The sequence below is a fragment of the Mesoplodon bidens genome, assembly GCF_964165515.1.
Source record: "Mesoplodon bidens genome assembly, chromosome: 19".
Classification (NCBI taxonomy): domain Eukaryota; kingdom Metazoa; phylum Chordata; class Mammalia; order Artiodactyla; family Ziphiidae; genus Mesoplodon; species Mesoplodon bidens.
In genome coordinates, this window is record NC_138179.1 from 30,005,074 (window position 1) to 30,024,656 (window position 19,583).

Here is a 19,583-nt window from a genome sequence, read left to right on the forward strand (position 1 = left end):
TCACCCCGGGAGGGCCGTGTTCCTGCGCTGCAGTCTGGGCCACAGAGCAGCCACCGGTCAGTCTCTTCATCCCCACGGGGATCTGCCAGAGTGACCTGGGCCCGTCCCTCCACCCTGGGCCCCCCAAACACCCTCTCTGCAGCCCCGGTTTTCCCCAGCTTCCTTCTTCTCCATGGCTGGCACGTCCACCTCCGCCCGAGCAGCACAGGATGGGCAGGTTGTGGGGAGACCGGAAGGCATGGCCAGGTGTCGCCCATGGCTCACAGTCCCAGTCATGCAGGAGCAGCTCTCGGACCAGCGTGTGCTGTGCATTTGTGACCAGCAGCCGCCCTCATGCTCGTGCAACTGAAGAGAACCATGGACTATACCAGACCCTGGCTGGACCTAAAGAAAGATTTCCTGACCAGAAGAATCAGCCTCCAAGCCGAGTCCAGGGAATTCTGTTTTTTGGGCTGGTTCATGGCCCGTCCCAGCCTGGATGTCATCCAGTGACCTCCAAGGCCCCCTCTCTATGGTTAGTCTTTGCAGGACTTAACAGCAGTCAGACAGGCACAGGGAGGACAAAGTAAACCTCCAGGCGGGTCGGAGCCCAGCTCCCGCGCCAGGGTACCTGCTGGCATGACGGCCAACTCAGGAGAACAGAGGGCAGTGCTGAGTCACCAAAGGAAATGAGTGTCCAGGTGAATCCGCCCCCTGCTCCTGCCTCTAGCAAATTCTACCACCACGAGTGGTACCAACCCAGTCGCCTCAAACTACTCTGGACCACAGATGTTTCCATGGCAAAAACCCTCTGTGGACCACCCGCACTGTACAAATATGCTCATCAGAAAGAATGAAAAAGAGGAAAATTCTTTTTTTGAAGGAACCAATGAGGCAATAGTCAACACAGAACTAGGTATCATACCTATTAATTCCCATTCCCAGATATCATACCCATTAACTTGTCCCACAAACAAAATGGAAAACGCATCACATCACAAAGATTAAGACCCCACATAGAAATGGAAACACCGATGGCCTGGTCACGTATCAGCTGTGATAACCACCGAACATCCAAGTGTCCCAACAGACTACAAGGTGCTCTGCTCACACTTCCAGAACCCTGCTCTCACCCCTGCAGCAAGGAAATGAACTCTGAAAGGGGTGGGGTCAACCTGTCTTACACGGTGTGAACAGATGTTCTTGGACAGTCCCAGTTTAACAATGCTGCCCACACAAAGGTACGCACGCACACACACACGCCAATGGGACAGGAAAAGGCACTCAAAGCTTCCACCTTTAATCCTTTATAAAGCTTGGAATTCAGTCATACTTTAGATTAGTTAGGAAAGACTGATCTCCTTTAGAAAAAAGTCAGGAGACAAAATGGGTGGAAAAAGAAAAGCCAGAATATTCTACTTGGTTGGTAAATACTCATCCAGCCCAGGAAACAAACCAGGTGGGTTTGTTTGATGGGACAGGATGGAGCCCGTACATCCTGGCTTAGTGACCAGAACACTAACCCTGTGGCCAGGAGACCTCTGAACATCAAATACGATGAGCAACACCAATTCCAGCAATGGACCTGAGAGGAGCCCTGCACTAGGCGCGGATCCGCGGGGGTCAGCTGGCACCCGCCCACCCAGGGCGGCCGCACCTGCTCCCGCGGGCCTGCAACCTCCTCCGCTTCTAACCAGGCACTCCTACCACCCTGAACAGAAGTGACTTCCTCCCTCACCGTGACTCTCACCCGTGGCCACTGAAGGTGCCTCGAGGCAAAGGTCGGGGCTGTGAGGGCCGCTGCAACCAGCTGCCACACGGGCTTCAACATCTCCAGCCTCCTGAGCAGAAGCGGAAGCAAGAGCACACAGCCGCCACAAGGCCGACGCCACCGCGACGAAGGGGCCTGGCGAGGGCCAGGGCAGGAGAGGGGAGGGGCGGAGGAGGACACTCACCATCTCATCCAGGGCGTAGCGCAAGAGGCCGTGCTCGTAGAGGATGAAGAACCGGCGCTGCCATTTCTGCAACGGAACAGAGAGGGTGTCGGAAGGGTTCTGGCCCGTCTCCACTTGCCGAGCCCCTGCGCCTGACAAGCCTACCTCTGAGGCACGCTGGCTGCACAGTTTCCATTTCTGGGGCCCAGGGGTAGAAGAACAGTGCCTCATCAGCCAGGATTGGGCCAGTGGAGAGGCCCAAACCACCCAGTGTGTTCCCAATCACTGAGATTTTAAAAGACACCTGATCTATTTTAATCTGCAAGCTCCTCAGAAAAAGGCGCAGAGGCAATGTCTGGGTCACCTTTTTGTATTCTTTATGTACCCAGCACAGAGGTTATTACTAATAACGTGTCAATATTAATTTGATGAATTACCTGACATGACATGGGATAACCTGAGAATGCCAAGCACTGATTCCCCACTTCTGAAAAAATCTGGAAAAATGGTATAAAAGGGTTGTTCCAATGACCCACAGGGAGGTTGAAAAAGGGAAAAAGCCAGCCGGGCACCAGTATTCACTGAGGAGGACAGAAGTAACAAAAATCAAAACTGAGGAGGGAGGCCAGTGGGAACAACTGTGACATCCAGGGAGGGAGTGACCAGCAAAGGGTGCCCCTGCCCCCTCGCTGCCCTCCACCCAAAGGCCAGGCCACCAGGGGCTGATGGAGGCCCAATGGCACTGGCAGTGGAACAGAAAGGCCCTTCCTTTTTGTGGGGGGGAAAATGTCTAGAACGTGAGACTGCTGGTCCCCAAATCCCAAAAATCATCATGAAGATCCATGACCTATTTTCAACATTTCCAAAAGCCCAACAAAATTCATACTTTTACTGGCAATAAGGCCACAAGAACTAACTAAAATATCATGTCTCTTTGCTTTGGGCCAGAATTATATCATTTATAATAATGATTTTCCCATCAGAAGCTGGAAATGGCAATTCTGTATGACCTAAATACAAAAGAGGAAAGAGGGCTGCTCCCTGGTTACTGCAACCACTGGAACACAGTCGCCCTGGCTGTCCTCACACCTGGGTGGCAGGAACAGGGCACTCACATGGCCTTGCAAAGAGGACCTGTAGAGGCTGGGCCACCTGGACTCTTCCCAAGAAATATTTCCAAGGCTCCTATTTGTTATTTTTAAAATTAAAACCCATTCTGGAAGGAAGCCCAAAGACCCCAGATACAAAGCAAGTTCTGTGGGGTACCAAGGCCCCACCCCAGAGTGTAACTAACATTCAGGCTGGGGGCAGCAGAGACCCAGAGGCAGGGCAGAGGCCCTGGGGAAGCAGGGGATGGGAAGGGGGCAGAGGCGGCAGTACCTGGAGGAAAGCGTGTGGAAAAAGAAAGCATGTTTTAATTGGAGTCAAATCCAAAGGGGCTCCCTGACAGAGGAACAAGCCACTGACCTGGGACGATGCTGGTTTGACCACCTCGCTGCTCCAGCTGAGACCTGGCCAAGCAGTAGCCTGTGTCCAGCAGGACCCACCCGGGGCTGGGTGCCCAGGAGAGATAGGACGCAAGCAAAGTTGGCCCTTAAGGCCTGCCTCCCCTCACTCCTGCTCATCTGCTGAGCTCCCTGCTGGAGAGGAAGGGAGGGGAAAGAGGGGGCTACAGGAAGCAGAACCTTGGCCCTGAAAGAACTCGGAGCCTAATTAGCATAATGCAAATGTGCGCTAACTGCCCTTCGGTCTTTTCCATTAACTGTTTCTAGAGTGGAGCTGACCCACAAAACAGGTAGCACCATGCGAGTGCATCTCTTTTGAATGGAGGGCAAGGCATAACTACTGGGACCTGCAAGTTCACCAAATAGGGAGGGGTTCTCTGCTGATCCGCCATCCCAGGATCCACCATTCAACCCCCCATCTCCGTCCTCCACTCGGTCAATCTGCCTTAGGTGAACCCCTCTCTTGGTGAATTCTCCACCCCAAGAATTCACTCTGATGCCCTTACCCGAGACCGGTGCACTGGGTTATCAAAGTCAGTCCCATCTGGAGCCAGGAGCAGCCAGCCACCATAAATGGGTTTTGCCTGGAGGAGAAAAAGGAGGGCAGGTCATCAGTGGCCTTGGACAGTTTCAATGGTCAAGTTAATGACAAGCTGACAAGCGCTGGCTGGAAAAAGAATCCACCTCTGCTCCACACACTCCATGCATCCCATTCCCCAGCCCCAGGCCAAGTTGCCAAGAGAGATGTTGGAGAGCCTCCTGGCAGGTCTGTAGCGTCTGGTGTGGGGAGAATGCAAACCCAGCAGGAGTCTGAACCACCAGAGAATACAGGAACTCCTAAGAAACAGATACCTCCCCTCAAGTTTCTGATCAAGCCACCAGGATCAGGGGAAAATGGCATTTTCTTCACAACCATGCGAGTGCCAATATGTGCAGGCACTCGGGACATCATGTGACCAGCACCGTCAAAGCCCCTCATCCTGATGGTACAGAACAGGGCCTGGGAGCAGAGACGCTGCTTTAGCGATCAACTCACTGGTTGTACGACCTTGGGCTGAAAACCCTTCGAGTTTCTATCTTCCCGTTTGAAAGGTGAGCGTGATGATAATTATATCTACACCTCATGAATCTTATGTGAGGACTGAATAGACAGTCCAAGTAAAACACAGCCCAGCACAGGAATGCAGAACAGTGCAGCCACTGGGGAAAAGAGTCTGGCAGTTCCACAAAAGGTTAAACTTAGAATCCCTATGACCCAGAAGTCCACTCCTAGGTATATACAACCCCGAGAAAACTGGAAGCAGGTGCTCAAGTAAAAACCTGAACATGACCGTTCACAGCAGCACTGTACACAATAGCCGGAAGGTAGAAACAACCCCAGTGTCCACAGCAGATGATGGATAAAGAAAATGTGGCCCATCCAAACAATGTAATGTCATTCAGAAATAAAAAGGCATGAAGTACTGACACGCCTACAACATGGTTGAACCTTCCACTTCAAGACGTTATGCTTTAAGTGAAAGAAGACAGACACAGAAGACCACAAACTATGTGATTCCAGTTATATGAAAGGTCCAAAATAAGGAAATCCATAGAAGCAGAAAGCAGATGAGCGGTAGCCAGGATGTGGAGGGAGGAGGAATTGGGGGTGGCTGCTAACAGGTATGGGGTTTCTTTGGGGGTGATGAAAATGTTCTAGAATTAGACAGTGGAGTCAGCTGCATGAACTTGTGAGTACGCTAAAAATTACTAAATCGTATGCTTTAAACAAGTGAATTTTGGGACTTCCCTTGTGGTCCAGTGGGTAAGACTCCGCACTCCCAATGCAGGGGGGCCAGGTTCGATCCCTGGTCAGGGAACTAGATCCCGCATGCCTGCCACAACTAGGAGTCCACATGCTGCAACTAAGACCCGGAGCAGCCAAAATAAGCAAGTAAGTAAATAAATAAATATATTTTTTTTAAAGAGTGAATTTTATGGTATATGAATTATCTCAAAAATTGCATGAGGAAAAAAAAAAAACCCTGAGCACAGCGTGTGGCCTAAAAGTACTTACTAAATGCTGGCTATTTTTTTATTTTTTATATCCAAAGCATCCCCCTGTCCCCCCAGACACTGGCAGTAGAAGTTCAACAGGAGCTAAAAGATAAAGACAGACACTCAGACTCCACCTCCCTTTTTTTAGCCATACCCAGCTCCTGAGAAAGGGCTGGGAAAGGCACAACCAGGCCAATGTGTCCACTGCCCTTTGGAGGGCAGCAACACAAATTAAAGCCCAAACCCTCTGCCTGCTATTTACACACATAGACTATCTCTGGGTAAGCCCTAGGGGTCCTCTTAGCATGCTTTTTATTCAACATTTCCAAATTGGGAGGCCCTGTCACACCACCTCATTTTGAAAAGCTGTGTAGTCTGTGACTCACAGAGGGAAGGTCACTTGCCAGAGGTCACAGAGCATGGGGGGGGTGAGCCTCTTCTCTTGGATTCTGCAGGGTCCTCAGGCCCCCAGGGGAAGCACTGGTTTTTCCCTGTGAACAGAAAGAAGGGCTTCGGGCAAGGGGTATGGAGTGGCCTGAAGGAAAGAAGCGAGACTGGCGTTGATGAAACATGGGGGGGCTTCCCTGGTGGCACAGTGGTTAAGAATCTGCCTGCCAGCACAGGGGACACAGGTTTGAGCCCTGGTCTGGGAAGATCCCACGTGCCGCGGAGCAACTAAGCCCATGAGCCACAACTACTGAGCCCACATGCCGCAACTACTGAAGCCTGCACACCTAGAGCCCGTGCTCCACAACAAAGAAAAGCCACAGCAGTGAGAAGCCTGCGCACCGCAAAGAGCAGCCCCCGCACCCTGCGACTAGAGAAAGCCCACGCGCAGCAATGAAGATCCAACACAGCCATAAATAAATAAACAAATTAATTTTTTAAAAAAGATATACTAATGTCTATAAGCAGGAAAAAAACATTTTAAAAAAAAAGAAAGAAAGAAAGCAACAGGGGAGTGGGTGCTGGCAGGGGACCAAGAGTTAGAGGGACATGACTCAGAAGGACCATGGGGTGTGTGGAATGAAATGCTGCCTGGGAAAGCAGAAGCAAAGAGAATAGAGGTCTGTTTTCTCAGCAAACACCAGCGGCACCCAGCCATCCCCCAGGCATGCGAGCACACTTGGCCTCTCTCTGCACACAGGACGGAGAGGTCAGTGCTGGGGGACGACCCCGTGTGTACCCCGGCCAGGTGACTCCCCCACATGGCCGCTGGGCCTGCAGTTCCCTGACCTGTAAAATCAGGCTAGACTCCAAGGCCGTGTCTCCTCCGTTTCTGTCTGGCTTTGATCGTACATCACCCTCCTCGTTTCTGGCTGCAGGGCTTTGGGGCGACTTCACATTATCAGCTACATGTACCTGCCCTTTCCTCAAAAGGGGCAGTGAGAGACCTGCGACTGGCACAAGTCCCTCAGAACCTGGCCCAAAATCAGCATCGTTATTCGCTCAACGAACATCTACTCGGGGAGCCTGCCAGCATCCACCTCACTTGGCCATGACTTCCATATACGGATCACCCCAAAGGGGACCCATCTCAGGTGGGCAGGTCGTCCTAAAAGGTGGGAAGGCTGGGCCAGTAGAGGGCACAGGGCAACAAGTGTTCTAGCAGCCTGGGAAGGGGGTAACGTTCCACGAGAGCATTTGCCAAGGCAAATCCACAGCGACAGGAGGCAGACGGGGGCTGCCCAGGGCACAGTGGACGAAGGACTGTGGGGAGTGACAGCTACAGGGTTTCTTTTGGGGATGATGAAAGCATTCTGAAATTGATTGTGATGATAGTTGCACATCTCTGGGAGTATACTAAAACCATCAAATTGTACACTTTAAATAGGTCAACTGTATATGGTATGTGAAGAATTATCTCAATAAAGCTGCTTAAAAAAAAACATTTGCAAAGGCCTATGTAAGGCAGTGGGGAAGCAGAGATAAATAAGAAACTGCTCCTACCTTCATGGGTTCACAGGCCACAGGAAATGTGAACTAATGAGTCCTTCTCCCAAAGCCAAGAAAAGCCAAGTCTAAGCTAAGAAAGCCAAGTCTAGGGAAGGGGGGCGGGGGGCGGGGGGGGGGGAGGGTTGGGCGGGGGCAGGGATTCACTACGTAAGTTTTCAAGTGACTCTGTGCTCTGCGTGCCCCCCAGCCAGATTTGGGACACTTCAGTCAAAGAGACAGGGACAAAAGTTTCCAAGGACAATGAGCTGGTCCCCTGGTTTGTAGGAAGTGAGCTAGAACATGCTAGACAGCGTCCAGAGGGAAGCTCAAGGCACCAGCTCAGGTCTGCTGGGGCCGGGAGTGGGGCAAAGGGCTAAGAGGGCAGACTTGGCGTCCACAGCTGGGTGACAATGAGAACCTCCAGATGTCCAGTGCGCAACACTAGGGTCGTCAGGAGACAGGAAGGTACCTGCCACCGTGCACTGCCATGCAAGCAAGCAAACAAACAGGGAACAAACAACCTGTGAGAAGGAGGGCGGCCTGGGGCGGAGAGGACTCGCTGGCACGGGCACAGCTAAAGTGAAGACAGAGGCAGGAGCCTGTCCACTTGAGCAGAGCGGCTTGGCTGCTGCCCTCCTTCAACTCATCAGCGCCTGGAACCCCGTCCACAGGCCTGGAGAGCCACGTACCAGGACACCCTGCTGTCTCAGGTAACCCCACAGGCATGGAAGGGCGTCCCAGAGGTGCTGCTGCTCCCACTATTTCTCAGACTGTCTAAAAACGGCCACAGCAGACCCAGCCATGCCAGTGAGTCCAGAAACACCCACCACAGCCTCTGTCCCCATGGGAGAGGCTCACCAGCAGACAGAGGCTTTGTAGGGCGGCATTCCTCCCTCTCTTGCCTCATTTTTCCGGGGTGGGGCGGGGCCTCCGACAGGCCCAAAGGCACCCTCTTCCTGGGAGCCCCCCAATAACCTGATGTACGAACTGTGGCAACCCCAAAGGCAGCTGGCACAGGAAGTGGGCTCTAGAAACTCAATGGTATGTAGTTCTGCTGCTGTTTTCTGGCTGGGTAGCTGGGGTTTTACTTTAAGGGGCAGCGGGGAAAGGAGAAGCAGGTAACTCTTGTCGACACTGAGGACCCAAAAGATGGGACTGAGTTCTGTTTCAGGCAGCCCACCTGGGAAGAAGCACCAGACCTGTGCAAAAGTCACCACCTGACTTGCTTTAAAGCACCCGCTGAGCCTCTTCCCTTCCGATTAAACTCAGCCATGCCCCGCAAAACCAATAAACCAGAGGCTACACTTCCGGCTGATCTCTGGGAAGAGACTGCTGGTGGCCTAGGCATTCTCCTCAGCCCAAAGCCCTTTTGAAAATGGTCACTGGAAATTTCTGCTTCAAGATGGGGTAGATGTAATGTTCCCTATGCCTCCCACTAAGTACAAATAAAACCCTGGACACTGTATGTAAGACAAACCTAAGAAGACTCGAAAAGGTGGAGAGTAGAAGGCAGAGGGGCTGGGAATCTCGGGACCCGAGGAACCACACAGAGGTGTGCGCCCTGGGTTTCCTTTTGCCTCACTGTCCCAGACTGGAGTCTGGAGGAGGGGCAACTTGGAAATGCCAACGGGCGCAGACCAAAAACACAGAAGCCCCAGTAAAGGCCCTATCTGGTTGAAGAACTGGGGAAGAACAACTTGGCAAGACAGAGAACTCTTAGACAATAACCGTCCTACTCCAGCCGGACACCAAAGAACAGACAGAGCCACACCCTGACCCCCACCAGCAGAAGCCAGACTTCCCCTTGCCGGCTAAGAGGCGTCCCAGCACCCCTACCAGGGAGGTGTCAGGCAGTCAGGCAGGGAGCTGGGACTTTCAGCCCCACCCAGCAGTAACAGGTCTCCCCCCTCTCCCTCCTGGGACAACGTCAGAGGAGGATGCCTGGGGAGCTGAACCCCACACCCTGCGGCAGTAACAAGGGATCTCCTGCCTCAAGTATCAATGGAGCCCAAGTGAGGAGCCAGACTTCTACCTCCACCTAAAAGTAAAAGGCAGCAGCCCTGCTTCCCCTGCTGCAGCAGTGTTAGAAAAAGCCGACCGAAAGAGAAGGGTCAAACACAACCCGGAGTCACCTAATGTGATGCAAAAATGTCCAGGTTTCAATTGAAAAATCACCATGATACCAAGAACCAGGAAGGTTGCAAACTGAATGAACGAAGACAGATGCCGACACTGAGGTGACAGGCATGTCACAAGTATTTGATGAAGATTTAAAACAGCCATGCTAAATGGTTCAACAAGAAATTATGAACATGTTTGGAATAAACAAAAAACACAGATAGCCTGAGCAAAGAAACAGAAGCTATAAGAGCCAGATGGAAATTCTGAAACTGAAAAATACAGTAACTGTAATTAAAAGTTCAATGGATGGGCTCAACAGCAGAATGATGGGAACGATGGAATGAATCAGTGAGCTGGAATACAAAAGCACAGAAATTACCCAATCAAATAACAGAGAGAAAACAGACTGAAAAAAATAAATAAGAGAAGAACAGAGTCTCAGGGACCTGTGGGACTATAACAAAAGATCTAACATTTGTGTCATCAGAGTCCTGGAAGGAGAGAAGGGTAGGGTAGAAATATACTCAGAGAGATAATAACTGAAAACTTCCCAAACTTGGCAAGAATGGTAACTTATAAATTCAAGAAGCTGAGTGAACTCCAAAGGATAAATCCAAAAAAATCCACACCAAGACACATTAAAATAAATTTCTGAAAACTAAAGCCCAAGAAAAAATCTTGAAAGTAGCCAGAGAAAAACAACAGGTTTTGCATAGGAGAAACCAAATGTAATGATTTGGACTTAACCATGAAGGCCAGGTGGAAGTAGCACAATACTTTTCAGGTGCTAAAAGAAAACAACTGTCAACCCAGAATCCTGTAACCAATAAAAATATCTTTCAGGAACAAAAGGGAAATCAAGACACTCTCAGATGAAGGAAAACTAAGAGAAATAGTTAGCAGATCTACATTTACAAAATGGTTACAGGAAGTTCTCTAAACAGAAAGGAAATGATAAAAGAAGGAGGAAACCTGGATTATCATAAAGGAAGCAGGAAACACAGAGCAAAACTACCTGTAACCAGGCTTTCCTTGAGTTTTCTAGATTATGCTTGATGAACAAAGCAAAAATTATAACACTATCTAATGTGGTTCTGAATCATGTAGAGGAAATATTTAAGACACTTACATAGGGAATGGTAAAAGAAGGTAAAGGGAGGTACTCCCTTTACTTGAACTGACACCACCAACAGACCGTGGTAAGTTATGTATATACAATGAAACTCCTAGAGCAGCCACTAAAAAAAAATCTACACTGAAAAAATCACCATAGATAAACCTTGAAATTTATCATAAAAAAAATGAAATTCTAAAAAAACCCAAAAAGATCAAGCAGGAAGAGAAATAAAAATCAAAGAGGGGTTTCCCTAGTGGCACAGTGGTTAAGAATCCGCCTGCCAATGCAGGGGACACGGGTTCGAGCCCTGGTCCGGGAAGATCCCACATGCCACAGAGCAACTAAGTCCACGCGCCACAACTACTGAGCCTGCGCTAAAGAACTCATGAGCCACAACTACTGAGCCCATGTGCCACAACTACTGAAACCCGTGTGCCTAGAGCCCGTGCTCTGCAACAAGAGAAGCCACCGCAGTGAGAAGCCCGCGCACCGCAACGAAGAGTAGCACCCACTTGCCCCAACTAGAGAAAGCCCTTGTGTAGCAATGAAGCAATAAATAAATAAATTTATTTAAAAAAAAAAGATAACTCAGGACTATTACAAACAATTCTACAAACTTTAACTTGACAACTTAGATGAAACGGACCAACTTCTCAAAAATCACAGACAATCTGAATGACTCTATAACTATTAAAGAAACTAAGTATGTAATTTTAAAATTCCCCAAAAAAGAAATCTCCAGGCTCAGAGGGTTTCATTGGAGAATTCTACCAAATGTCTAAAGAAGAATTAACACCAATTCTACACAGTCTTTTCTAGAAAAAGAAAAAGTAAGAAACACTTCCCAATTCATTTTATGAAGACAGTATTAACTAGATATCACAATCAGACACAGTACCAAAAAAGGGGACAAACAAGAACAACTATGGACCAATATCCCTCATGAATATAGATGCAAAAATCAACAAAGAAATAGCAAATAGAAGTCCGCAATATATTTAAAGAATTATATACCATGACCAAGTGGGGTTTATTCCAGGGATGCAAGGCTGGTTTACTATTTAAAAATCAATCAGTGTTATTATCCACCATAACAACAGGCTGAAGAAGAAAAACTCTGTGATCACATCAATTAATGCAGAAAAAGCATTTGACAAAATTCAACACCCATTCATTTAAAAAACAAGAACAACAACAAAACCTCTCAGAAAAGTAGAAATAGGAGGGAACTTCCTCAACTGACAAAGAGCATCTACAAAAAACCTAGAGCTGACATTATACATAATGGTGAAAGACTAAATGCTTCCCCTCTAAGATCAGAAACTAGGCAATGTTGTCCATTCTCAGAACTCTTATTCAACATAGTGCGAGAACATCTAGCCAGCGCAATAAGGCAAGGCAAGGAAATAAAAGACACACAGATTGGGAAGAAGAAATAAAGTATTTACAGATGACATAACTGTCTACGTAGAAAATCACAAGGAATCTATTTTAAAAAAAGAACTCCTAGAACTAGTAAGTTCAACAGGTTATAGTATATAAGATCGGTATATGAAAATCAACTGTATTTCTATGTATTAGCATTGAATATGTGGACACCAAAATTAAAAATAAAATACCACTTGCAATTGTTTAAAAAAATGAAATACTTAGGTATAAATCTAACAAAGCATGTACAGGACTTGCATGCTGAAAACTACACAATGCTGATGAAAAATCAAAGAAGACATAAATAAATGGGAGAGACATATTGTGTTCATAGACTGGAAGATTCTAAATTGTCAATTCTCCCCAAACTGATACATAAGCTTAATTCAATTACTAACAAAAGCTCACGAAGACTTTTTTGCAGATATAGACAAGATTATTCTAAAATTTATATGGGAAGGCCAATGAGCCATGGCCGCTGGGCCTGTGCATCCGGAGCCTTGCTCCGCAACAGGAGAGGCCACAACAGTGAGAGGCCCGCGTACCGCAAAAAAAAAAAAAAAAAAAAAAACAACCACATGAGAGGGACTTCCCTGGTGGTGCAGTGGTTAAGAATCCGCCTGCCAATGCAGGGGACATGGGTTCAAGCCCTGGTGCAGGAAAATCCCACATGCCGCAGAGCAGCTAAGCCCATGCACCACAACTACTGAGCCTGCGCTCTAGAGCTCACAAGCCACAACTACTGAAGCCCGCGCCCCTAGAGCCCGTGCTCTGCCTGTGCACCTCAACGAAGAGTAGCCTCCACTCCCCACAACTAGAGAAGGCCCGCGCGCAGCAACAAAGACCCAATGCAGCCAAAAATAAATAAATAAATTTATTTTAAAAAAAAAACAGGGCCTCCCTGGTGGCGCAGTGGTTGAGAGTCCGCCTGCCGATGCAGGGGATACGGGTTCGTGCCCTGGTCTGGGAGGATCCCATATGCCGCAGAGCGGCTGGGCCCGTGAGCCGTGGCCGCTGAGCCTGCGCGTCCGGAGCCTGTGCTCCGCAACGGGAGAGGCCACAACAGTGAGAGGCCCGCATACCGCAAAAAAGAAAAAAAAAAAAAAAAAAAAAACACATGAGATACTACTACACACCTATCAGAATGACTAAAATTAAAAATGGTGACAACGGGGCTTCCCTGGTTGCGCAGTGGTTGAGAGTCCGCCTGCCGAAGCAGGGGACACGGGTTCATGCCCCGGTCCAGGAAGATCCCACATGCCGCGGAGCGGCTAGTCCTGTGAGCCATGGCTGCTGAGCCTGTGCATCCGGAGCCTGTGCTCCGCAATGGGAGAGGCCACAACAGTGAGAGGCCCGCATACTGAAAAAAAAAAAAAAATGGTGACAACACCAAATGCTGACAAGGATGTGAAGAAACTCGTATGTTGTTGGAGGGAATATAAAATGGTGCAGCCACTCTGAAAAACAGTTTCGCAGGTTCTTTAAAAACTAAACATGCAACTACAACATAATCCAGGAACCGCATTCCTGGGCATTTATTCCAGAGAAATAAAAGCTTACACTCACACAAAAACTGTACATGAGTGGCTACTGCATTTTTATCTGTAAAGGCCAAAAAAATCCCTGGAAGCAATGCAGATGTCCTTCAGCGAATGAGTGGTTAAGCCGTGTACACCATGGAATACTAGTAAGCAATAAAAAGGAAACAACTGGTGATGCACACAACCTGGATCAATCTCCAAAGAATTAGGATGAGTGAAAACAGTCAATCCTTGAAAGGTTACATGATGTATGATTCCATGGACATAACATTCTTGAAATGTGGAATTTCTAGAAATGGACAACAGATTTGCGGCTGCCAGGAGTTAAGGAGGCAACAGGGGTAGGAGGTGCAGGACGTGTGGTTGTGAGGGACCCTGCGGGGATGCAAGCGCCCAGCATCTTGACTGCAGGGATGTCGAGATCCTGCTGACCGTGACATTGTGCTATAATTTTACAAGATGTTACCACTGGGGGAAACTGGGGAAAGAGTTACAGGATCTCTCAGGATTGTATCTTACAACTGCACGCAAAACTACAATTATCTCAAAATAAAAAGTTTAATTTAGGGCTTCCCTGGTGGCGCAGTGGTTGAGAGTCCGCCTGCCGATGCAGGGGACACGGGTTCGTGCCCCGGTCCGGGAAGATCCCACATGCCGCGGAGCGGCTGGGCCCGTGAGCCATGGCCACTGAGCCTGCAGGTCCGGAGCCTGTGCTCCGCAACGGGAGAGGCCACAACAGTGAGAGGCCCGCATACCGCAAAAATAAAATAAAATTTAAAAAAAAATAAAAATAAAAAAGTTTAATTTAAAAAAAGTCTACAGGGCTTTCCTGGTGGCGCAGTGGTTAAGAATCCACCTGCCAATGCAGGGAACACGGGTTCGAGCCCTGGTCGGGGAAGATCCCACATGCTGCGGAGCAACTAAGCCCGTGTACCACAACTACTGAGCCTGTGCTCTAGAGCCCACGAGCCACAACTACTGAAGCCCGTGTGCCTACAGCTCGTGCTCTGCAACAAGAGAAGCCACTGCAATGAGAAGCCCATGTACTGCAACAAAGATCCAATGCAGCCAAAAATAAATAAATAAAACAACTAAATTTAAAATATATATATATATATTTTTAAAAATCTACAAACAACAAATGCGGGAGAGTGGAGAAAATACTGATACAGCCACTATGGAGAACAGTATGGAGGTTCCTTAAAAAACTAAAAACAGAATTACCATATGACCCAGCAATCCCACTACTAGGCATATATCCAGAGAAAATCATAATTCAAAAAAGACACATGCACCCCAAAGTTCATTGCAGCACTATTTACAGTAGCCAGGTCATGGAAGCAACCTAAATGCCCATCAACAGACGAATGGATAAAGACGATGTGGTACATGTATACAATGGAATATTAGCCATAAAAAGGAATGAAACTGGGTCATTCGTAGAGACGTGGATGGACCTAGACACTGTCATACAGAGTGAAGTAAGTCTGAAAGAGAGAAACAAATATCGTATATTAACACATACACGGGGAATCTAGAAAAATGGTACAGATGAACCGTTTTGCAAGGCAGAAATTGAGACACAGATGTAGAGAACAAACGTATGGACACGAAGGGAGGAAAGTGTGTGTGGGGGAGGGGATGAACTGGAGACTGGGATTGACATATATATGCTAACATGTATAAATAGATAACTAATAAAAACCTGCTGTATAAAAAATAAATACAATAAAATTCAAACAAACAAAAAAAACCCTGTTACTTCAGAATACTCCCTGCACCCACATACGAGTGTTCACCCCTGGAAGGGGACCCATCACAGCCCCAGAGCACAGAGGCTCCAGCCACAAAAGCCTCAGCAGTCCAGAGGGGTCATGCCCAGGCAAGGCGGCCCTGCATGGCCCTCAGCTGTGCTGCGTGAGCTCCACTGGCCTTTCCACCAGCTTCTCCTGAGGCCACAGACACACATGCATACACCTTCTCTGAGGCCTGTGGACGTGACCATGGCGAGGTTCTTCAGCCCCTTTCCCCCTCGCCACCCTCCTCAGGCAGATCTGCGTTGCATCAAGGACAGCCTGATGTCTCGACTCAGGCCAAGTGGGTGGGCTGCAGGCAGGGGAAGGAGCAAACACCCTGGCTGGCTTTACACAGCGTGGTCAAGCTGCCACACGGATGCCTCCCAGACACATCCAGGCCTCTGGACACAGTTGCCCGATCACAACCAGCCCCAAGGCGTCCAGAACATTACATGCTTGGCTCTCAGTTTCACCGTGCCCATCTGAGGCTCAAAGAGAGCAGACGTCAGTGACAGATTTCTGCCAGGTGGTGAAGCTCACTTTTCTGTCCCCTCAGATTCACCCGCCCTCAGAGTGCACAGGGCATTGAGAAAGGCAGTCAGACATGTCACACAGTATGGCACCATAGAGGGAGCACCCAAAACTATCCCTGCAGAAATGTGGGCACCACCTTCCGACCCCCCTGCTAACACCCCATCATTCTAAAGGCGCTCTACAGTCTGGGGCCCCTCACTTCCAAAGTTGACCCCCCAACACAAACACCTTTACTCCACGGACTAGGGTAATTCCCTGTCCCCTGTGCAGGTCCCCTCAAAATCCCATGCCCAGGGGACTTCCCTGGTAGTCCAGTGGATAAGACTCCGCACTCCCAATGAAGGGGGCATGGGTTCAGTCCCTGGTCAGGGAACTAGATCCCACATGCATGCCACAACTACAAGTACGCATGCCACAACTAAGGAGCTGCTGAGCCGCAACTAAGGAGTCCATGTGCCGCAACCAAGGAGCCAGCGAACCACAACTAAGAAGCCCGCCTGCCGCAACTAAGACCCAGTGCAACCTAAATAAATAAATAAATATTTTTAAAAAATCCCATGCCTGGGTCTTCCCTGGTGGTCCAGTGGTTAATGCAGGGGGACACGGTTCTGACCCCTGGTCAGGGAACTAAGATCCCACATGCCGCGGGACAGCTAAGCCCGTGCGCTCTAGAGCCCACATGCCCCAACTAGAGAGCCTCAGCGCTGCAACTACTGAGCTCTCACAACGCAACTACTGAGCCCACGCAGCACAACTAAAGAGAATCCCCGCATGCTGCAACGAAGATCCCGCCTGCCACAACTAAGACCCGATGCAGCCAAATAATTAATAAATAAATATATATATATATATTTAAAACGCACGCCCCCTTCAAGTACAGTAACCAACCCAAAGCCAGATGCTTACTGAGAACTTCCTGGGGCTCCTCCTGCCCTGAGCTGCTCTTACACTTACACCTCCCCGCGGAAAGAAAACCACCTCAGGCCTCTGGGCTTTGCACAGCAGTTCTCTGCGTGGAGAGCTCTTCACCACATCCTGCTGGCAACGGTCTGCTCTCCCCCAAGACCCATCTCCCAGCCCCGCGCCACCTCCGTCCCTCCCATTTCCACACCTTCGCCCAGCGAGGCGCCCAGTGCAAAGCAGGGCCGAGTGATGGGGATGAGTCAGTGGACACACTGAGGCGTCACCCAACTGCTCCCTACTTGTTCTCCGGGTGCTGCTGTGAGGCCTCCCAGCCAAGGCTGGGTGAGCCTGGGCCACACCTCTGCCTTCCACACTCAGAGCCCGGTCACCAGGAGGAACCGGTCCGCCCCCGACACTGAGGGACAAACCAGCACGCTGAGGAGCACGCAGACAGGCTGACCTCCAACTGTCTTTCTCCCCTTCCTGAATCCAATCCCCAACCAACACCGTGTGCGCCACACTGGCCTCGACAAAAGGCAGAAACGCCGCGGGGAAGCCAGCACTCTCGGGGAGCAGCCACGCGGCCACACGTGGCAAGAAACATGGTATTTCCATGCTCCTGCCCCCAGGAATCCCACCAGCCAGAAACGGAGCCTAAAGAAATAACACAGAGCAACAAAAAGCTCCACTCATGACTTGGGAGCAACTTGCTGTCCAACAAGTCAATGGCTAAATGAATGATGATCTATCAACTCTCTAAAATATTACACAGCAATCAGTTATAATTAATTAATTATAGATAACTATGAGGAAGTCAAGAAACCCTCTAGAGTATGAACCCACAGGACTCCACCCAGAGCCGGGGGCTTCACTCTGCCTCCTGGGTGCCCAGAGCCCTCTGGAGGTGTTCAGCAGAATTTCCCCACAAGCTGCTGTGAAGCTGCAATCACTCAAGGTATCAGAGATAAAAACATGAAACACATATAGTCCCCAAGGGGCACTCAGTCTAGTGAAGGGGACCAGGGATGTCTCCTTCAGGGAACCAAGGCAGGATGTGAAAACGTGGCCTATGACTTAAAAATGCAGCAGGACTGAGTAAGATTGGAAGTCAACAAGAAAACAGCTATTGCGTTCACTGTTGGGATCATGAACAACTCTTAGGGGTTTTCGTTTGTTTACTTAACATCATTTTTTGTAAAGTAATGCTATTATATAGCACTTACCAGATTTTTTGTTTTAATTAATTAATTTATTTATTTTAGTTATTTTGGCTGCGTTGGGTCTTCGTTGCTGTGCGCAGGCTTTCTCTAGCTGCAGGGAGCGGGGGCTACTCTTTGTTGCGGTGTGCGGGCTTCCCATGGTGGTAGCATCTCTTGTTGCAGAGCACCGGCTCTAGGGTGCGCGGGCTTCAGTAAGTTGTGGCTCGCGGGCTCTAGAGCACAGGCTCAATAGTTGTGGTGCACGGGCTTAGTTGCTCCACGGCATGTGGGATCTTCCCAGACCAGGGCTCGAACCCGTGTCTCCTGCATTGGCAGGCAGATTCTTAACCGCTGCGCCACCAGGGAAGCCCCTAGATATTATTTTTTAAAATGAAGGGAAGCTGTTTGACTGCCCATGCATGCACGGCCTTCTGATACAGCCCTGATCATTCCCGGCAGAAGATGAGATTAGGGAACTCCTGTACTGCACTCTCCACCAACATGACCTAACAGTTCTGGGTAGTCAGTGTAAAGACCCCGGCCTGGGAGCCAGGAGGCCCAAGCTCAAGTCCTGGGTCCTTGACTTCATCATTGTGTAGCCCAGAACAAGACGCTATGGCTGTGAATCTCAGTTTCATCATCCACAATAAAAGGAAAATACATATATCCTTGCCATTAAAAAATTTTTAAATGACATCAGACACAAACACACACTGAGTCACTGAACAATCAATGCCTGAGAGTCAGGGACATAAATCCCAGCATCTACTCAGGCCGATGCACACAGCTGGTGTGTAGAGGCCAGCAGTGCTCAGGCGAATGAACCCCAAGTGTGAAGGCAAGGACTATGGAGTATTCAAGGCCAGTCCAGATGGACCCCAGGACTCCTGATTCTGAGGGGAGGGGCAAAGCATGCAGACCCCACACAGGCTCCCGCACACAAGGCTGAACATATAACCTCCAAGCACAATGACCATCCCCATGAAAGTTCTTCAAGAAGAACAATCTCCAAGCAGCCTTGAAGAAGGATCCATACCTATGGGGGCCAGTATCCCAGCTTCGGGGAGATTCCTGGGGCAAAGATTTCTCTGGGCCCGATGTGGGGGGTTGAGGAGCTGCACTCAAGCATGAGGTGAGGGCAAATGGCCCTTTGGTAGAGGATTCACTGAAAGATCTATGGGCAGAAGGCGTGTAAATTGCAGCTAATATATCTTCTGTGGTTTTGAGGTTGGTTCCTTGACCTTTTCCACAGAAGAGTTTCTGTGGAAACGCTTCCACACTCATAGCAAACAGGATGTATAATATTTTCTGCATATCTATTCCAAAAGGAGAAACGATGCCTGGGTAGCAGCCGTCTGGCCATCTTTACAAGCTTGTAAATCATGGGAGATTCCAAGGTTGCCTGTCTCTTCTGGGATGTGTAGATGTTAAGTCAGTAAAAGGAAATGTGAGCAAATGTCCAAGTCAGTCTGAGGCCTCGCCCCCGCCAAAACCTCGCTGCATCCTGGCCACCCAAAGAGCACTTCATCCAAGCACACCGCAGAGGGAGGCCTG

At 49.2% G+C, this 19,583-nt stretch overlaps 1 protein-coding gene across 3 annotated transcripts in view; it reads right to left on the reverse strand.

The window, feature by feature from the left end:
• The window catches only part of MPRIP (myosin phosphatase Rho interacting protein), a 126,425-nt gene that overhangs the window by 88,849 nt on the left and 17,993 nt on the right, over positions 1-19,583 (reverse strand). For all 3 annotated transcript variants that reach the window (XM_081218113.1, XM_081218111.1, XM_081218112.1), the window contains exons 2-3: positions 3,925-4,002; positions 1,935-2,000 (exon numbers count right to left, since the gene is read on the reverse strand). In XM_081218113.1, coding sequence (XP_081074239.1) covers positions 1,935-2,000; positions 3,925-4,002 — 144 coding nt within the window. The remainder of the gene's footprint in view (positions 1-1,934; positions 2,001-3,924; positions 4,003-19,583) is intronic.